General features: G+C 42.5%; 1 protein-coding gene across 1 annotated transcript in view; it reads left to right on the top strand.

Annotated features, from left to right (window-relative positions):
• DPP4 (dipeptidyl peptidase 4) overlaps positions 1 to 21187 on the top strand; it is a 52941-nt gene that overhangs the window by 30385 nt on the left and 1369 nt on the right. Inside the window, exons 19-25 of the mRNA XM_033165953.1 lie at positions 2291 to 2366; positions 7594 to 7788; positions 8580 to 8634; positions 9239 to 9338; positions 12485 to 12549; positions 19596 to 19668; positions 19888 to 19961. Of these exons, the coding sequence (XP_033021844.1) occupies positions 2291 to 2366; positions 7594 to 7788; positions 8580 to 8634; positions 9239 to 9338; positions 12485 to 12549; positions 19596 to 19668; positions 19888 to 19961 (638 nt within the window). The remainder of the gene's footprint in view (positions 1 to 2290; positions 2367 to 7593; positions 7789 to 8579; positions 8635 to 9238; positions 9339 to 12484; positions 12550 to 19595; positions 19669 to 19887; positions 19962 to 21187) is intronic.

Genomic DNA, 21187 nt, shown 5'->3' with positions numbered 1-21187 from the left:
TTCCCCATACCCCCACCTCCACTGAAATCTCTAAAAAAAAAAGTATTGTTTTTAATTTATACCAAATTTATATCCTGCTATCACCTCCAGAAGGAGTCACGCAGTGATGCTAACAAAACATAAAACAATGTTAAAAATAAAAACAACAGTAATCCCCTCGTTTTAAGCAGTTACCTCAAACAACCCAGGAATAAAAGCATTTTTAAAAAGGAGGGTCATTGAAGGGCAAAGCTAACAACAAATAAACTAATCCTCAGCCCAGTGCCAAATGGAAGTTTTTAGGTGGTTTTCGATGGCAATCCTACATCTACCAAGCCAAGCACATGACATTTGTCCAATCAAGGTGTATTTGGGTCATGTCTGAGCATACTAGGAATTTGTAAATGGCCTCGGCCCAGTATACCTGAAGGAGCGTCTCCACCCCCATCATTCAGAGGGCCGGGGGCCTTCTAGAGGTTCCCTCATTGCGAGAAGCAAGGTTACAGGGAACCAGGCAGAGGGCCTTCTCAGCAGTGGCGCCTGCCTTGCAGTATGCCCTCCCATCAGATGTCAAGGAAATAAACTATCTGACTTTTAGGAGACATCTGAAGGCAGCCCTGTTTAGGGAAGCTTTTAATGTTTGAAGTTTTATTCTGTTTTTGTTGTTCTGTTGAAAGCTGCCCAGAGTGGCTGGGGAAACCCAGCCAAATGGGCTGGGTAGAAATAAATTATTATTATTATTATTATTATTATTATTATTATTACTACTACTACTACTACTACTACAATGCTTTTCAAGTTGTTATATCACCTAAGCATAACTTGATGCTTGTTTTCATGTTACATGCCCAGTCATGATTTTTCAGGGTGGGGATAGGTTTGTGTTGTGACAGACAAAAACTTCCTCCATATAAACATTCTCTTAGTCTGCACATGATCTCTTTCTGCAACACCCATGCATAGTATCAATTCAGTAGCTTGCACAACTCCCCTCCCCCAATTGAATTCAGTAAATTTAGTAGACATGGGTAGGACTGCAGCTTTAATGTTCTTTTTTGTTTTTTTATTGGGTTATTGTTTTTGGTTTGATTTCATATGTTGTGGTCTTGTTTGTGAACAGCCCTGAGACCTCCGGGTATAGAGCGGTGTATAAATTGAATAAAAATTTAAAAATAATAATAATGCTATTTAAAATATCTGTTAAATAAAATGGCACCCACTTCAAATGTTCCATTGAACAAGTCCTGGGCTGTGATAGGTTTGCTTTCCCGATACAGCAAAACTCCAACCTTTTTCATAAGAAGGAAGAGTCATGCCGAAGACAACTACGCCTGTGGAGATTATGCTACTTTTCCATTTTGGAGAATCTCAGACTTTTTATGGTCTGAGGAAAAATGCTAATGATCGCATAATTGTGTCATGTAGGTGTCCCATAAAAACGTAGGCGAATGAATTACTCTTGATCTCTTATTCTATATTGAAGGCATTTCCATGCATGGAAATGGCTCTAATGATGAGGTTGGAGAATATGTGGGCAGTATTCAATGCTAAGTTTTACTTAGCGTTGACCCATTGAAATTAAGGAACCTGACCTTAGTTATGCTCAATACCATCCTGTGTGTTTACAGGTACTGAAGCATTTGCATAACATACCTTGGGTCAGTTTGACCCATATTACAGTTCTTGGAAGTATAAAAATATGAGAAGGCTAGATTTTTCTCATATTGTTCCAATAGCCTTGTCAGGATTTTTAGGCATAAGGCTTTCACATAACTTTTGATGGATGTCCCTGTTTTAGAATGAAATACAAGTGAAGAACAGAGCTGCAGGAGTTTAGAACGCTCTGATTCCCCTCTAACAGAAGAAATGTTAGGGCGTTGTCATACAAAATTGGAACCTCACTGCCAAATTAATAGTTTGCTCAGTCTGTAGTATTTAAGTACAAGATGCTTTGCCCAAATTCTTATTACAGGTAGGTAGCCGTGTTGGTCTGCCATAGTCAAAACAAAATAAAAAATTCCTTCCAGTAGCACCTTAGAGACCAACTAAGTATGTTCTTGGTATGAGCTTTCGTTTGCATGCACACTTCTTCAGATGCACATGAAAGCTCATTCCAAGAACATACTTAGTAGGTCTCTAAGGTGCTATTGGAAGGAATTTTTTATTTTGTTTTGGCCAAATTCTTATGTCTAAGAATGTAGACTTTTGCTTCAAGCCAGAATTGGAACTCACTCTAAACAAGTCCATTCTTTTATATGAGTACATCTTTCAGTTATTTGCATCAGTGAAATGTTTTCATTCCTGTTTTCAGCATTCTGGTATCAAATGATCTTACCTCCTCACTTTGATTCGTCTTCATCAAAGAAGTATCCTCTGCTTATTGATGTGTAAGTTGACGTACTTGACCATATTATACTTTATTACTTGTCCAACTGGATTCTGTATGGCGGTGAAATGAAACAGCAAACGTAATTGTTCTTATGATCATCAGCTTGACTTGATATGGTTCAGGGAGGCGAGGAGCCATTTAGTCAGGCCAGTGTAGTTGTCCCTGCTGCTGCCACTAGGTGAAATGGCTGATAGTAGATGAAAATTTAGGGAGAGGTAAAAGTAAAGGGACCCCTGACCATTAGGTCCAGTCGCGGACGGCTCTGGGGTTGTGGCGCTCATCTTGCTTTATTGATCAAGGGAGCCGGCGTACAGTCATGTGGCCAGCATGACTAAGCCGCTTCTGGCAAACCAGAGCAGCACACAGAAACACCGTTTACCTTCCTGCCAGAGTGGTACCTGTTCACCTACTTGCACTTTGACATGCTTTCGAACTGCTAGGTTGGCAGGAGCAGGGACCGAGCAACGGGAACTCACCCTGTTGCGGGAATGTGAACCATTGGCCTTCTGATTGGCAAGCCCTAGGCTCAGTGGTTTAGACCACAGTGCCACCTGCGTCCCTAATTTAGGGAGAAGAGGAGCTAAATAGCTTACTAGCAACCCTTTCAAAGACTATCATATAAACATAAATGCCAATTTTGGTCTTTTAAACAACAACTACCCACCAATTTTTCATGTAGTCAACGTGTCTTATTTCATTGTATCAATGACCTACGAAGCCCCATGGGGTCCTTGCTGATAAGATACTGCTACTCAAGGACAGCCAGATCAGCAGCAACAGGTGAAGCAATTGCCAGGAAGGCCTCTCAGCCTCCCCAAACTTAGGTGTATGGATGAAGTGAAACCAAGAGAGAATATTTGGTTGATTTGAGAGTTTGCATTATTGCTTTGTAAGCTTCTTGTTTGTGCTGCTGCTAAGCAGTTTTTTATGGCTGTTTCTTTTATCAAGATTTGGGAAATGCAGAAGAAAATATTTTCTAAATAATCCAAAACAAAAGCAAAAATGGGTTATCCCCATCAACTACAGAAAAGAAATTCATCATGACTGCTAATGTTAAGATGTGAGCTAAACTCTTGTATATTCTGATGTACGGTGATAATATTTCTCTTGAAAACTGCATGCTCTACAGCAAGGGAAGGTCTACATGCACTCAAATGTCTTTGTAATCAAATACCTAGTTGTTGCTGATGCAGGAAGAACACTCTACTGTTATATGCCTTCCATCAAGCTATTGAGGCTCCTTCAGAGCTTCCACATCTTGGGGAAATGGTGGCTATCTTGCTTCCTGGCTTTTAAATCTATTGGCAGAAGATGTTCTTTTCCCCCCTCCTTACCATGCAATAAATAAATAAATACAGGTGAAACTCAAAAAATTAGAATATCGTGGAAAGGTTCATTTCTTTCAGTAATTCAACTTAAAAGGTGAAACTAATATATGAGATAGACTCATGACATGCAAAGCGAGATATGTCAAGCCTTTATTTGTTATAATTGTGATGATTATGGCGTACAGCTGATGAGAACCCCAAATTAACAATTTCAACTTTGGGGTTTTCATCAATTGTATGCCATAATCATCACAATTATAACAAATAAAGGCTTGACATTACCGGCAGGTAGCTGTGTTGGTCTGCCATAGTAAAAAAAAAAAAAAAATCCTTCCAGTAGCACCTTAGAGACCAACGAGCTTTCATGTGCATGCACACTTCTTCAGGTATCTCATACCAAGAACAAACTTAGTTGGTCTCTAAGGTGCTACTGGAAGGAATTTTTTAATTTTTAATTTTGTTTTGACAAAGGCTTGACATATCTCGCTTTGCATGTCATGAGCCTATCTCATATATTAAACTCCAGTAGCTAATGAAAACAATTGCTTACATAAATGGACTTTTCCACGATATTCTAATTTTTTTGAGTTTCACCTGTATATGTCTAAATACTGTTGAACATGATCAGAACAAAATATTTGGTTGAGTTCCAAGCAATTGAATTCCGGCCTTCCTACTCTTGGGAGAAGATTCCAACCCTCCCTGGTGTCTCTATGAGACAAAAAAGAAAAAGAAAAAAAGATGCAGGGACTGTGTGAGGCTGCTGCTGTTTTTGCTAAGCTTGCCTTTGTGTCAGCAATAAATAGTGCCTGCCAATAACAAAGAACAATGAGAAGTAGCCTCAGGTAAGTTCTTAAATGTGACATTCCTAGAAGGTGTTGATTTTCCATTGCACTCACTGCTATCATTAGGAAACAATGTACACAGGAGGTGCTCAATAGCTTTGAGGACAAGAAGTCAGGATTCTGCTGAAAACAGCTGGTTTGTTAATTCTCTTGAGAAGTAGACCTGAGCTTATTAAAATCAATTGAAACATTCTTACTGACATCAAGATATGATCTCTAGATCAAGCCACTTGTGTGCAGTGGAAAAAACTCTTAACTAGAAAACAATTGCCAACTGATAGTTACTTAAAAAAAAAAAAGAATATGAGGACCAGGAAATAGTATTGTGTGTTGCACAATTGGTTAAAAAAAACAGTCTCCCATACTTATCCTGAAATATAACAAAGGCACATTCACTGGATCTTGAACATATGCTCTTGGTTGCTTTCTTTCTCCACACATCTCTGCACATGTTGTTGTTGTTCAGTCGTGTCCGACTCTTCATGACCCCATGGACCAGAGCATGCCAGGCACCCCTATCCTCCACTGCCTCCCACAATTTGGCCAAACTCATGCCAGTCGCTTCGAGAACACTGTCCAACCATCTCATCCTCTGTCGTCCCCTTCTCCTTGTGCCCTCCATCTTTTCCAACAACAGGGTCTTTTCCAGGGATTCTTCTCTTCTCTAATTACCCTAATTCTCTAATTACCTTGCCTCTTCTAATTGTAGATTACAAAAAATTGCTTTTCATAGTACAATGAAAGTAAAAATACTATATTTGCTGAGAATTGACTCTCTGAGGGAATATACATTAGTTGTAACTGGGTTTTCTATGATTCTATTGGTTTGCATTTTTTTAAAGCTTAATGGTGTTACAGAATTATCACTGGAATTATTAATTATTTGCCTACTTAAAATTTCAATGAGCAGTAGTGAGCAAGGCCTTTTGCTTTTTAAGAAAGTGGTTATTGTTAACTAATCTGAAGTCTGTTCTATAGTTTTTTAGGACAACACGTGGAAAGAATAACATGGCGGTGATTTTTAGATGGCTGGCATGTTTTAATTGCAGAAACTTTGGAAAGCTGCATAAAAGCATATCTAGAACTAGTTGGTACTACTTCAGTACAAGCAAGAATAGTTCTTCCTTCTTCTTCTTCAGCGATCACTCGTAGCTGAGTAAGATTGTCTTCCATGATCATGGTTTTAATAGTGAGTCTATAAGTGACTATGGAGGCCAGTTCTGGATCCACACATCCCTCCACAGTGGGGACGTAGGTTTCCAGGCAGGATTTGAACACAGTGAGGGTTTGCCAAAAATGCCTTCCTTTTAGCACATTTCTCCCTTTCATCCTGAGTTTGAGTGTCTCCAAAGCCCATGACAAATTTGGTAAAGGCTGTTTTTCTATTGGAGCGCTCACAGGCCAGTGTTTTGCAGTTGTCGGTGTTTACACTACATTTTTTTTAGATTTGCCTTGAGAGAGTCTTTAAACCTGTTTTGTTGACCACCAGCATTAACCTTTCCATTTATAAGTTCGGAATAGAGTAGTTGCTTTGGAAGATGATAATCGGGCATCCGAACAACATGACCAGTCCAACGAAGTTGATGCTGAAGAATCATTGCTTCAAAAGGAGCATAAAAGCAAATCTAGAAATAGTCTGGTACTACTTTAGTAAAAGCAAGAATAGTTCTTCCATTGATGCCTTGGTATACTACTAGATTCCAGAACTTTCAGGGGTTAATAGCTGCTGGCCTTGTGAATCGTTATTTTGAGTGTACTGTTAAAGAGCCAGTTGGCACAAGCTGATCACATGGAAGTATTCATGGTAGCCTCTACCACTAATCCTTTGACACAGCGAGATCTTGGTGGTGGTAGCAATTCCTGTGTCTCCCTTGACATTAGGGTCAGTGCTAGGCTTCAGTGGAACTTTGACATTCTGCCATTGCCGGTGCACCTGATGGCTGAGCTGGGCCACACCTGCCATGGCTACTGCCACCTGCTGCTCCTCAAGCCCCCCAATGGGATTGCAGTTTTCAGTCACTCACCTCCACCTTCTGGAAAGGCTTACCTGGTAGCCATGTTCCCGGGGAATGGGGGGGGGAAATCAGTTTGTTGATAATTTATATATTGATTAATTGAAAATTTAAAAACAAAAGATGCTTTGTTTTGCAGCAGGAACAAACTACTGCACATTGAAAGGTAGCTAAATGCAGTACTATTGTACTTGTTCAAAGACTAAAAGTGATTTAGGTAAGAAGAAGAAGAGTTTGGATTTGATATCCCGCTTTTCACTACCCGAAGGAGTCTCAAAGCGGCTAACATTCTCCTTTCCCTTCCTCCCCCACAACAAACACTCTGTGAGGTGAATGGGGCTGAGAGACTTCAGAGAAGTGTGACAAGCCCAAGGTCACCCAGCAGCTGCATGTGGAGGAGTGGAGACGCGAACCCGGTTCCCCAGATAACGAGTCTACCGCTCTTAACCACTACACCACACTGGCTCAACTAAGAATCATAGTTGCTGAATATTAGGATTCCACTGGATCTGGGCCAATGAAACATCTTATTTTACAAAAAAGCAAGCTAAGCTAAAATTCTGACCCACAGTTCATAAATTGTTATTAGCACAGAAATGCCATATGGAAACCTCCATTTTTATTATATTCACTATATTTCACTTAATAGTAGTGTTGTTTTAAATACTGCACAACACTGGGGTCTTCTGTATAGATGCGTTTTAAAATAAACCGAGAGCTGTTGTTCTCAAATTACTCTTCATTGCTTCGGTTGGATTTCTCCTTTGACTCATTACAGTTAAATAAAAACTTCATAAAACCCTTCAGTAAAGTACTTACTAAGGCCACATAAATACTTAGAAAACTAAAATCCCTCCACCCCTGTATGACACAAGCTGTTGAAAGCAAGGCAAATGACAATTTCCTAGAGTGTACAGACAAACCAAGTAGTTCTTGAAATCTTAAATTTCAGTTGTATTTTCCTGTTTGCTTAGAAATTTAGTAATGCTGAAACAAATATAAAGCAGCATGCGAAAGCTTACCTGTGACTCTTTTTACAGGTATGCAGGACCCTGTAGTCAGAAGGCAGATTATGCGTACCGGATTAACTGGGCAACATACCTTGCAAGCACAGAGGAGATTATTGTGGCTAGTTTTGATGGCAGGGGAAGTGGCTACCGAGGAGACAAAATCATGCATGCAATATATCGAAGACTTGGAACCTATGAAGTGGAAGATCAGATCGAGGCAGCCCGGTAAGCACACCTCAACCCTTTCCTTTTAATGCTGCATGTTTAAGTAATCTTGTTGTGGGAAAGTGACTTTTGTATGTTCCGTGGTCTAAACCACAGAGCTTAGGGCTTGGCAATCGGAAGGTCGGCGGTTCGAATCCCCGCGACGGGGTGAGCTCCCGTTGCTCGGTCCCAGCTCCTGCCCACCTAGCAGTTCAAAAGCACATCAAAGTGCAAGTAGATAAATAGGTACCGCTCCGGCGGGAAGTTAAACGGCATTTCCGTGCACTGCTCTGGTTCGCCAGAAGCAGTTTAGTCATGCTGGCCACATGACCTGGAAGCTGTCTGCGGACAAACGCCGGCTCCCTCGGCCTATAGAGCGAGATGAGCGCCGCAACCCGAGAGTCGTCCGCGACTGGACCTAACGATCAGGGGTACCTTTACGTACTTATTATGCTATGCTGCTATGAAATCATTACTTTGTTAGTGTTTGTTTGAAATGCATTCCTGTTTCTTAGCTGGAAGCTGCTTTGAGCAAGATTTTGTTTGTGGGAAAGTGGCATACAAATAAAAGTAATGAATGAAAGAGTGCAAATGTTGGGAAACAAGTAATACAGAAAATAATCTTGGGCAGTAAAGGATTTGTTCCATAGACATATGTACCAAAGCTTAAAATTTATTATGTTTGTAATTTATCTGGGAACAAGGGGCAGTTGGGCTAAAAACTGCTAGGGAGCAATGGAGGGGCAGAATAAGTAGTGTTTTTTCTTGAGCTTCTGTGTACCTCATTTATTTATTTTCTGTCTTTTTCTTAGAGCATTTGCTAAATTCAGCTATGTTGATGAGAGCAGAATAGCTATTTGGGGCTGGGTAAGTATTGAAGTTAACCCTCTTTGTAATCACCAAGTTAAATGAATAAAGAGATCCTGAGGTAATTGCAAAAAACATTGCTGCAGCTAGGCCCTAATAAGCATTAGCTTGGCTGCAAGTGTCCTTTATTTCAACCGCCATTGCTTCGAACTTAGTTTCATTTAATATATTTATATGCCGCTTTTCACAAAATGTTACAAGGTGGTATACAAAAGGTGATGTAAAATACGTAATCACAAGCAGCTAATAAAAGAACTGTACTATTAGAAAATTCAACTCATAAGGACACTGGCAATATTGGGAGCAGGGGGGGGGGATATAATACCATCACCATTTTTATCCCATTTCTCCTCCAGAAGGAGCCTAGAGTAATCATAAACAAACATCAGACATAAATATAACAAACGACAAGTCTGCTAAAAAAATATTGGGTACCAAATGCCAGGAAGAATAAGACCGTTTTCAGATTTATTTAAAAGATGTTAATGGAGAAGGCAACCTCACTTTCACTAGGGGTGTGTGTGTGTGTGTGTGTGTGTGTGTGTAAGAATAGCAACAATGGACTCTTGATGTGTTTTAAGCAATAGGATTTATTTTCTCCTAGTCATATGGCGGATATGTGACCTCCATGGTGCTCGGATCTGGAAGTGGTGTGTTCAAGTGTGGAATAGCTGTTGCTCCCGTGTCACGATGGCAATTTTACGGTATGTTCTGTTTCAAAATAAAATGGATAATTCCTCTGCAAAGCGTTGCAAAAATCATACTTGCAGCTGATATATACCGTATATATATTCATAGGTATATTATCTTATTAAATTTGTATACTGCCCTTCATCCGAAAATTTTCACAACAGAAAAATTAAAAGTGCCGTGAACTCACGTGAAGTATTAACACAGTGTCTCTGGATCATAAAAAAAGCAACTTGGAAGTGGAAGAGGAAGATAATCTGCTTAACCTTTAAAAGGCACAAAATCACTTAATATTTGAAATTTTACTATAATGCAAATGTCTGCATTTGCATTCCTCGAAAGTGCCATGTGTTCCAAAGTGTTGCAGGATCATTTCTGAATGTCATAAAATTCATTGGCACTGCTACTAACTTACTTCTACTTACAGTGAGCTCTAAAAAGAGGGGTCATTATATTTAATCCTCGTCTGCTATGAAATTTGTCACTGCTGATTTGATAGGGTATTAGGGTGGGTTTTTTTTTAAATAAAATAAATTATCTACCGAAACAGAGTTGTGAAACTTAATGCCCTGTTGTACCTATGTCTTTAACTCTAGTATTCAAATTATGGGATAGCCAAAGGGGTTCCATTTCCTTAGCTTTGGGTTTTTGTTTCTTTTTAGAAATCTAGGGAAGAGGAGGATTTGGCTAAATTTGTTGGGAGATGGGGCTTGTGAGGGTTTTTTTTTTAAGTGTTCCCTACCTTTCCCCTTATATAAGCACTATTTAAACTCTCCCCACTTCAGCAGAGGGTAAGGTGAAGGCAGAATGGCAGCAACATCATCCCAGATTACAAGAATGTCAGAAAGCTGCTATTTGTTTCATCCTTCAAAGCATCGAGTCAGAGGAGCGCAGGGTTGGTAGCAGCGGTGTGCACAAACCCACAGCTCCCCTGATCATGCCACTGCCCCCGTGAGAGGCAGCACCAATTGGAGGGCACCTCAATGCACCACTGCTGTATAGAGTGGCATTTACTACTAGGTCGGTGGGAGCGAATTCAACCCGCAAACATTTTAGGACACTTCATTACGGATCTAATTGCATGTGCTTACACAGTGCAATCAGGGTAGCATTAGTTGAAATTTCTGAAGCAGGAGTACTCCAAATGTGGTATTGTGTTTGTGCAGACCAGAGACGGTCAATCTTTTTGAAAATAAAATTGAAAGAAAGGTTTGGCCTCCTGTGGTGCGATCGCACACACCTTTCTTTGCCCTGCTGTTACCTCTGTCAAAAAAGATTTTCCAGGTTTTCGAAACAATACCAAAACCTGTTCAGCAGGTGTGAAAAGCAGCGTGACTGAACAAGCAACAATTCACTCCTTCAAATTGCCTGCAATTGTGTCCACCTGTTGGAATTTACTGAAACTGGAGAACTTCCCCACCTCCAAATAAGACACATCTGGCAAATGCTGGTTTAGGGCAGAAGTGACCTGTGTCTTTACCTTTAAGGAAAAGGCAAGAGTAGGAGGAGGTAGCAGCATGGTAGCATGGTGGAGTGAAGGGTCCGATATCACGCTGGCTATTGGTAAGCTTCAGCGTATGAAGACTTGACTGGGAACATTTGTAGGGTAAAAGTAGTGCTGTGCTGAAACCTGCCCTCCAAAGCTTTCCTGGTCCGTAAAAGAGGCTTTCGGTTTTTCTTCTGTTTGTTTGTTTTGCAGGGGGTGCTTTAGAATTTATATTTTATCATTGTGAGGTGATTGGATACACTGGTGGAGGAAGAGGAGTGCGGGGGGGGGCGCACCGCTAGCGCGATACCGGTGGGGTGCCATTGCGGCTGCCCCCCACACGCACTGGGCACCACGCCTCCGAAGGCAGCCAGCCCCGCCCCCGCCTGCTCTCCACCCCCCGGTGCCGGAGCATGCAGCTCCGCCACTGATTGGATAGTGTGCATGTGTATTTATTCTTCTTACCACTGAACATTTTCCAGCTCTTCTGAAGCATTCCCAGCAGCCTATGATCTCAAAAAAGCCCTATGACAGGTGTTGCCTTATGCTGTCCCAGGTGTTTTCAACTGAAATATGAAACACTGGGGAGGGTGGATACTGAACACCTGAGATCAACGTACTCACTGATTTTAAGGGAAGCCTTTCATTTTAGCTTGCACAAAGAGAGAAATATTTCTGCAATGAATGGCAGTAGGCAAGTATCCCTGCCTTCTTTACTTATAGGAAAGCCCAGCTGAGGATGTCAGGAAGTTTTCAGGAATTGTGGGGAACCCAGGAAAGTTGCTGAGTGCAGGCTACTGTAGAGATGACTTGTAGAATGATAGAAAGGACGTTCATGAACAGCTCTTGACCACCTCAAAAGTAAGATACATTCAACAAAAACCCCACCCCACTCGTCAGAATTTCGCTGAATTTTATCTCCCATTTGATAATTTCTGGATATAAATTTGTTCCTTATTAATTAATGGGGAAAGTTCAGGTGGAGGGGTGAAAGAGATTTTTTTAGGGGGGCACATTGCTAGGTGAGATTGATCCCTTGCCTTTGCAAAAAACCAACCCCCCCAAAAAAAACCTTAATTGACCATCTGCCGCGTTTGTAGACACTTAGCTGTTCTGCTTGTTCTTGATTGCTGTAATAGCCTAGGAAAGTGGAGGCCTCCATCTTCTCCCAGTCATGAGGACAAAGTGGCAAAAGTAGAGGAAATGGCTTGTTATGAGCCGATGTATCAGGTTAGGAGGCCAGAAAGCAGAAGGGTTAACTGTCTATATATGATACGTGCGTGACATCTTTTTTCCCCCCAGGTGAAGTTTTCTGACAAAAATGGAAATATATCAAGGCAATAAAATGTGAATGTGTAGTATGAATGAGTTGGGTTTGTGTAACTGGGTTAATAAGTTCATAAGAGCCTGGGAGGGCCAAAGGGTGCTGATCGTGAAAAAATAATAGTGCTTTATCTGCTACATCTGGTAATCTTGCTGATTGGAAATTGGTGTCTACTGACATCTGATTTCCTGATCAGGTTACTCGCTCGACTTGTTTCTATTTTCTTCTTTGGTTTATCTTGTCTGTTTCTTCTTTCCCTCCTTGGCTTGCATGTTGTATGCCAATTGCCCTTAAAATAATATCATTTTACAATATTTCTTTGCATTCTCTCTCCTCTCCCCCCCCCCCAGATTCTATATATACTGAACGCTACATGGGCCTTCCTGAAAAGAGTGATAACCTGCCTAACTATGAGGTAAGCATGGTAAACCCCAGTCCTTCCCACCGCATGCAGCTACTAAGCTCCCTTTTCACCTTCCCACCCCCATTTCTGAAGCCAATTCTCTCTCCTATTCTGCAGTCCCCTTTCAGCCCTGTTTTAATCTTCACAACATAACCTTGCACATAGAGCACCATCATGTTAACTGTCTGGATCTTCCTCCCTCCCCCAATTCTGAAGCCACCCCTCCTATTCTGCAACCCTCTTTGTATTCCCATTTGTACTTCCACTGAAGAGACAATCCATTGTTTGTTTGTCTGTGAAAAAAACTTGAGGTTGGCTACACCATGGCTTAGTTTTATGTGTGAAGCAGACCAACACTGGCATGTAGAGCAGGGGTTGGCAAACTTACCCAGCCTTGGGCTGGTTTCTCCGGCGCCAATCACGCAGAGGGCGGGGGAGCGTGTGCCCATAAGCGTGTGCACACACTATTTCCGGCGCACATCCGGGTCAGCAGAACGCCAGAAATAGCTTGTGTGCATGCACAGGCATCATATCCAGCGCACTTCTGGGTCTGCGGAGCACTGGAAATAGCTTGTGCGCATGCACATGGGCCTCCTCCAACCTGGAAGTGCGCCGAAAATGATGCTTGCGCATGCGCACAAGCTATTTCCAGCACCCCGCTGATGGGCAGCCGCGCTGTGCCAGTAAGAGCGGGCTGCGGCGGGCAGCGGGGGTCATCGTGGACCGGATAATTGGATCATTTGGGCCTTATCTGGCCTGCAGGCCTTAGTTTGGGGACCCCTGATGTAGTTTAGTTCTTACCAAAGACTGAAAGTGAGAGGTGTGGGTGGGGAAAGAAGGTGCTGCTGAACATTCACCCACACAACTGTGGTACTATCATGGTAAAACTGGTATCTGTTTTTATTAAAGGACCCGTTATTGTACTAAAAAGCACAAAGTAGAACAAATTACTGGGTGGCTTTGGGCAAGTTTTTCTCACACCCCCACACCCTGTCTGTATCACAGAGAGGTTAAAATAATGAAATAATCCTGCATACTCTGCCCTAATCTCATTTGGGTGCAAATGGGATGCTAATAAATACTAGGAGAGTAAACGGTATTAGGTGCAGACTGTGCAAACTACAAGCCAGAACAAATTGTGCACAAATCTGGATATATCCACATAAAAGTATGCACTTGAGATCTCAAGTCTGATAGTCATAGGGGCCTTTTTTTCTCTCCTTTTTGCCCTTTTCAGGAAATAAAATGACAAAAATGGTGGCGAATCCTTGATACAGTAAAATGAGTTTTGGACCTTTTTGCTGCCTCCCCTTCTGTCAGCTATCTCAGTGATTCATGGACTCTGTGTATACTTCCTCATCCAAATAGTTTTGACGTATCACCACCTTCCTCCCTGCTCCCAACCCCAGTCCTTATTACTTTTCTATTTTGACTTCCTGTTCGCTGAACATCTTGGGGTTCTGTTCAGGCAGCCTGAGGGGTAGCAGATCCGCACGGCAATTTTGCAAATGGAAAGTCTCTTAACTTGTTACAGATTGAAATGTTAGTGCTCTGGGTGCACAATGTCACTCTGCAACTTCACGGCACAGATGGCACCAGAGGACTGTATAATCCTTTTCTGCCAGGAGTCGAGTTTTCTTGGCGCGGCATCTATTGCTGGCAGTGTCCACGTTGAAACTGCCAGTACCAAAGAGCTAAAGGTTTCCAATGTGTTACTCAGAGGATTAAATTGGAGAGGCTGCAAACTAGGAGGAGGGAGGGGTACATATACTGATTTGACTGTTTCAGTGCACTTTGTTCAACTCGTGTTACAAGAGTCAAGTGGGAGGGGGAAGGACTCTTCTAGGCATAAGAAGTTAACTAGGGTAGATTTCTCTCTTCTCCTCCATGACCCCCAATATCTTTGTTCTAAGATAATCATGTTTCCGCCTCCCTCTCCAACTAAGCAGGTCATCGTGTTTAGGATTATATCCCTCCTCTGTTAAAGAATTAAACATGGGAATAAATTTGATTCAGTTCACATTTCACAGCTAATCTATCCAATTTGCAATTTCTGAAACAAGAAGCAACCCGAAACATAGCCACCTTTTTAAACTTGCCCTTCCTTAAATTTTGCAATGTGGTTCTCCAGAGAAGTAACGAGTTCCAAAATGCATATACTAGGGTAAACAGTGCATGAAAATACGTTCATTTGTGAAAAAAGCAAACAAAAATACATTATATTAAGGGGAAACTGCTTTGGGGGAATAATGTGATAATGTGTGCATTGGGCAAAATGTGTGTATGAGGAGAAACTCACACAAAAATACTGATAAATTTTCATGAGGACTATATATATATTATATATATATATATGTACAGTGGTACCTCTAGATGCAAATGGGATCCGTTCCGGAGCCCCGCTTGCATCCTGAGCAGTCTGCAACCCGCAGCGACGCTTCTGCGCACGCACGGGTCATGATTTGGCGCATCTGTGCATGCGCATGACATCACTGTGCGTGTCTGCACATGCACGACCCGCCGAACCCGGAAGTAATCCGTTCTGTTACTTCCGGGTTCATTGCGTTCGCAACCCGCAGCAAACGCAACACGAGGTACAACTGTGTATGTGTGTGTGTGTGTGTGTATGGCAGACCAATGCAGAGCATCAAATTTAAGAACAGAAAAATGAGAAATGAAGAGAAAAAAGATTGACTAGGGATGGGTGAATCTGTCAAACTTTTTTTTTAGGTGGCAGTTCCTTCTAAAAGCAATCAAGGAAATAGGATCTGGCCCTTGCATAGCTGGACTAAAGAGTCAGGGCTTTTAATCCCCAGTTGTCTGCCATCTCTTTGCAAACTGCCAGGGAATGGGACTGGACCCATGCAAGGAACGCCAGCAAGGCAAAAGTTTGACCTATTTTTAAAAAAAGAAAAAGTGAAAGCCTGTGACAATGGCAATACCAGTTTCTCTTGGAACCTAAATTAACTGAGGAAGTGTGCTGTAAGGTGACAGTATAGTCCAGGCATCCCCAACCTTCGGCCCTCCAGATGTTTTGGACATCATCCCTGACCACTGGTCCTGTTAGCTAGGGATAATGGGAGTTATAGGCCAAAATATCTGGAGGGCGGCAGGTTGGGAATGCCTAGTCTAGTCATATTTATTTTCATAACAAAATAAAAAATAAAAAAAATTCCTTCCAGTAACACCTTAGAAACCAAGTAAGTTTGTTCTTGGTATGAGCTTTCGTGTGCATGCACACTTCTTCAGATACGCTGAAACAGAAGTCACCAGACCCTTGTATATAGTGAGAGAGTGGGGAGGGGTATTACTCAGAAGGGTGGTGGGAATGGGTGATTGGCTGACCGGTGTGGAAAACCTGTTGATGACTGCAATTGGTCATACAGGAAAAGGCAAGGGGTGAGATGGCTAAAGATAGCTTTGTCATGTATAATGAGATAAGAATCCAATATCTTTGTTCAGACCAAGTCTCCGTGTTTTTAAGTTTGGTAATTAGTTGCAATTTTCATGTATTTATTTTCATGTATTCTTTTTTGTTAAATCAGGCCACAGCATAAAATGTAAGAACTGTATTAAATGCTCAGAAGAAGAACAAAAGAACAAAAACAGAGGCATGCCAAATTTCAGTTTTGTATACAGTCATTCTTGCATTCAGAAAAGAAAATGGACCCAAGTGATAAGATTGTCTTTTATTCTTCCCACTGCTATTCCTAGCCCCAGCCTTGGCCATATATCAACCTTCTCTTCAGTTATCAAACTAAACCAAACAAGTAGTAACTTGAAGCTGGTGCTGGTGAGGCAGTATCAGAATAATCTTAGTCAGTTTTGACTCTCTGTGCCCTCACCTGGGGTCCCCCCCATTAAGCCAGTTTTGAGAGTAAATACACATTGGGCTGAACTAAACGAGTACAGTTTTAAGTTGTCTATTATAGACAGTGTTATAATGGCATGGTTCTCGTAATCTAATAGTTACAGAGGCAGAAGTTGTTTCTGTGAAGGTGTCACTTTCCCTCTCAGCAACCAGCAGTAAACCACCTCTGTGTTGTTGTTAAATGGGCTCTCTGCTTAGATCAGGGGTAGGCAACCTAAGGCCCGTGGGCTGGATGCGGCCCAATCACCTTCTCAATCCGGGCCACGGATGGCCCGGGAATCAGCATGTTTTTACATGAGTAGAATGTGTCCTGTTATTTAAAATGCATCTCTGGGTTATTTGTGGGGCCTGCCTGGTGTTTTTACATGAGTAGAATGTGTGCTTTTATTTAAAACGCATCTCTGGGTTATTTGTGGGGCATAGGAATTCATTCATTTCCCCCCAAAAAATCTATTCTGGCCCACTACATGGGCTGAGGGACAGTGGACTGGCCCACAGCTGAAAAAGTTTGCTGACCCCTGGCTTAGATGAATATGTGAGGGCATCTTCAGGTAATCTTCCCTAACCTGGTGTCCTCCAGATGTTGTTGGAACTAACTACTACAACTACCATCATCCCTGTCCAGTGGTCAGGTTGGCTGCAGCTGATGGGAGTTGTCTAAAACACCTGGAGGGCAGGTTGGTAAGGAATGGAACAAGAGCCCCCTGCTGGATCAGGCCAACATTGTTCCCAAAGTAGCCAACCAGCTGCCCATGGGAAGCCAGAGAACAGAACTCAAGTGTAACAGCAGCCTCCCTACCTGTGATAGCCAGCAACTGTTATTGAGAGGTGGAGGTAGAATATAGCCTAGAAGGCTGATCTAGGACCTGGTTCACACATGCATGTGCAAACCTTGATTAACATGCACTTGATGCCTGGCCACTGTGTGTGTGAACTTCCATTGGAAGCCATTCTTGTTTTGAGATGATGTAGGGTGTTGTGACAATTCTGTCTGTGGTGTGATTATCTGAGATGGCCTTTTTGCATGTGCAAGTCATAGCTTGATATGGCAGTTATCAGATGACAAAACATGTGTGAACCAGCCCTAGGAGAAGAGCAGGCTTGCTGTTAATCTTAACAGGATGCTTACCCTCCTTAACGCACAAAAAAACCACACTTGTGCTGAAACACCAGCAGTAATAAGGCCTGATATTTTGTATGTATCCATAGGCTTGCATGTGCCTAAGAAGGTTGATCCTAAATTGCAGCCCTGTCCACATTAAACAGCTTTGTAAAAGAGAGGAAGGTGACAAGAAAGGTCAGTTGCAGTGTTGTGTAGAAAAAGGAAGGACACCAAAAACTGTGTGCACCACCCCAGAAACAAGAGAATGCCTGAAGGAAACTGGACTGACATGTTAAGAGCTGGAGGGGAGGGGGAGACAAAGCTGATGATTTGGGGAGGGGAGGAGATGGTGATGTCATGGGCTACCAGGAGAGCGTGCACCAGGGGGGACTGTTAAACTTGTGAAAGAGGTTGTTTTGCAGCTCTCTCTGAATTTGAAATGCTGTTGGCAAGTATTTGAAGCAGTCATAGATTTGGCAATCTTCTGCTAGCAGATTTGAAATGTTCAGTCCTCAAGAACTGCTGCATCATTAGGTTATGCAAAACAGGGTACAATTTTGTAAATATGCCATCTTGTACTGATATGACATTTGTTCTATTATCCAAGAAATATGCCGAAGGGAGAGAGACCTTCAGATTCCAGCCAAATGTTAACTTGTTTGTTGAGCGCTGATAAAATGTTGACTGCTGTGTGATCTTTTCACAAAGCTAGTTCCCCTTGCAGTGGCCTTACAACTAAAGTGTAGCAAAGGGCAGCAGAGAATTTCTGCACTTGGGTTCATGCAAACCATGCAACAAGATTTTCTCCTACAAAATATTCTATTTCAGTGCATCCCTTGTAACTCTTGGTTGGGAGCATGGAGCTCAGTTTCCTTCTTGTAACTATGGTGTAGTTTATTCCATAAACAAACACTGCGTTAAACTCCTCTGGTTCTACTTAATGACTAACACCTGGGAATGGTGACTGAATTTTTGTGTTACTTGATTTTGGGAGCTACCTATACAAGAGTTTGCTGACTGCCAAGAAGTGAGAAAAAAATGAGGTCAGAGACTGAATAGTTGTTTGCATTTGTTTTTTATTATTTTATTATTGTTATTTTGGCTTAGATGATCTGGATTACTGCATCATTTTCCATCCAAAGCAATAACACACAGCTTCACTAAGTCCACATGAGGGGCCATCAGGGAACCATATGGGAAGGCAATCCAAAAACAACTGCGTAATACCTCTTTTTTGCAGAGGTGCTCAGTGCAACATGTGAGAATGAATGATGTGCTTATGTATCTGTGGCTGCAGCCCGCATTTCCTATTTCTGGAAAGAGGGCACATGTCACACTGAAGAGATGGTCAGCATACCCTGCTTTGACAACACTCCCTTTTAGCTTTGGGGATAGATTCCATATTTGCTCTTTCCCCTTTGACAAGGGGATTGGTGCCATCAAGCTCAGCAGGTGGATCACTGAAGATTCAGGTGCATGATTTCCAGCCCAATAGTAGATCCTAGAATAGGCTGTGACAAGTGAATTCAGGCACTTGGTGGCCCATTTTAATGCTAACAGCAGGTGTGGAGAGAATCTGCTGGAGGGTGTGATATCTGATTTTTGTTTCTCATGCCATGTACCATTTCTTACACAGTGGTACCTCCAGTTGCGGATGGGATCCGTTCTGGAGGTCCATCCAGATCCTGAGGTTTTCGCAACCGGAGAGACCACTTCTGCGCATGCGTGCGGGCAAAAACCCGGAAATATACTTCCAGGTTTGCTGCTTATGTATCCCAAAGTTTACATAATCAGAGGGATACGTAAGCGGAGGTAGCACTGTATGCAGGTTTGCATCAGGGCCACCCTACCGTTAGGCAAAGTGAGACAGCTGCCTCAGGTGGCAGGTGTGGAGGGCTGGACAGCAGCCCCCCATTTCCCCCTGTCCTCGGGTGGAGATCCTGTGGAAGATACTGTCTCGGTACCATTGTTAAGACTCTGCTACTAGTCCTGTTGGATTCTATCCATGGAATGAGAGGGTGCCATCTTGCCCTTGGAACCACTCAAAAGCAGACTATAACTGAAACTTCTGGTTGTTTGTTTTAGAATTCCACAGTTATGGCAAGAGCTGAAAAGTTCCGAGAAGTTGAGTACCTCCTGATCCACGGAACAGCAGATGGTGAGCTGCTCTTAATTCGATATCATTCTGCTCCTGGCAAATCAGAAGCACAGTGGGGCAGCCTAATAATGCAACCTTAAGGACAGTTCTGTTAGTCTGTACATGTTTATTAGCTGGGCTGGAGAGCTGTGGTCCAGCTCTGGTCATTGGGTTCCCTGCCCTATGGCTTTGCATATGATATTTTGCATTTATCCATGGTATTTTCTCTGTCCTTCCCAGATAATGTTCACTTTCAACAGGCAGCCCAGATTTCAAAAGCTCTGGTTGAAGCAGAGGTGGATTTCCAAGCAATGGTACGTGTTCATGTTAAGCGTTCCTAAGATGCTTGCTAGGCATACTGTTTGCAATCTAAACTACAGTGGTACCTCTGGTTAAGAACTTAATTTGTTTCGGAGGTCCGTTTTTAACCTGAAACCATTCTTAACTTGAGGTACCACTTTAGCTAATGGGGCCTCCCGCTACTGCGCGATTTCTGTTCTCATCCTGGGGCAAAGTTCTTAACCCGAGGTATTACTTCAGGGTTAGTGGAGTCTGTAAGCCGAAGTGTTTGTAACCGAGGTACCACTGTATGGGGCAGCCAAGAGAAAAGGCAGCTTGTGTTTACAAAGCGTGTATTGAACTACTCACCCTGAACTATACTGGAATACATGGGGGCACCCATATTCTTCCCCACAATGGAATTTCCTAGAAAGAACAATGCACCATGATGTAGCATTATTAGGGCTCACCTGAGACATTTTGCTGCTGTAGGCAAAATGCTCCAATGCCAGACCTGCCCCCTCACAGATCCAGGGCTGCTTCCCCTCCCTGCCCCCTCCATTGTACCCATGCTGCTGCTGGCCCCGCCACTGTAACTGTAGCATCACCTGCAGCTCTGCCTATGCTGCTGCCAGAATGCAGTGGCGAGGTGGGCCCTGGCAGCAGTGGAAGTGGGGAGGAAGCAGATTTGCTGCCTGAAGCAAATGGCTTTGCTTTGTCTCATTGATAGGCCTCCCGTGAGCATTGTTCTCACAAAACCAGGAGGCAAGCTTTTTGTTTTTAAAAGGAGAAATTTTCTTTTGAATTCCCCTCCTCCATTACTGAGTGTTCCTAGCCAGCAGTTACTATTTCCAGTTACCAGGAAGAAAACCCAATTTAACATATGGGGACTTTTGTCCTCTTTCTTTCTTTCTTTCTAAGGGGGGGGGGGGACTTGCTACATTATTTTCAGTCTTCCAGCCTCCTGAGAGTGAGAACTGGCATATCCATTCACTCATAACCAATTAAACTAACTTTTCTTCAAAACCTTATGCTAGAATAGTCATGTTAAAGCCAACTGGGAAGTCAGATCTGCAAGAAAGCAATGTAATCCACATCCTACGGAAGCCAGTGGCAAGGCGACCCATATCCTTAACAATGTGCACATGTGGGTCATATGTGCACAGTTTCGTAAGTCAGGCAGACTGGATTTAAGCACGCTTAGCCCAGACACACAGGGCATTTGACCAACTTTAACATTTCAAGTAATTTCACTGTGACC

This window comes from Lacerta agilis, chromosome 1 (genome assembly GCF_009819535.1).
Source record: "Lacerta agilis isolate rLacAgi1 chromosome 1, rLacAgi1.pri, whole genome shotgun sequence".
In the NCBI taxonomy this organism is placed as follows: Eukaryota; Metazoa; Chordata; class Lepidosauria; order Squamata; family Lacertidae; genus Lacerta; species Lacerta agilis.
This window is presented reverse-complemented; position numbering and strand designations above follow the sequence as displayed.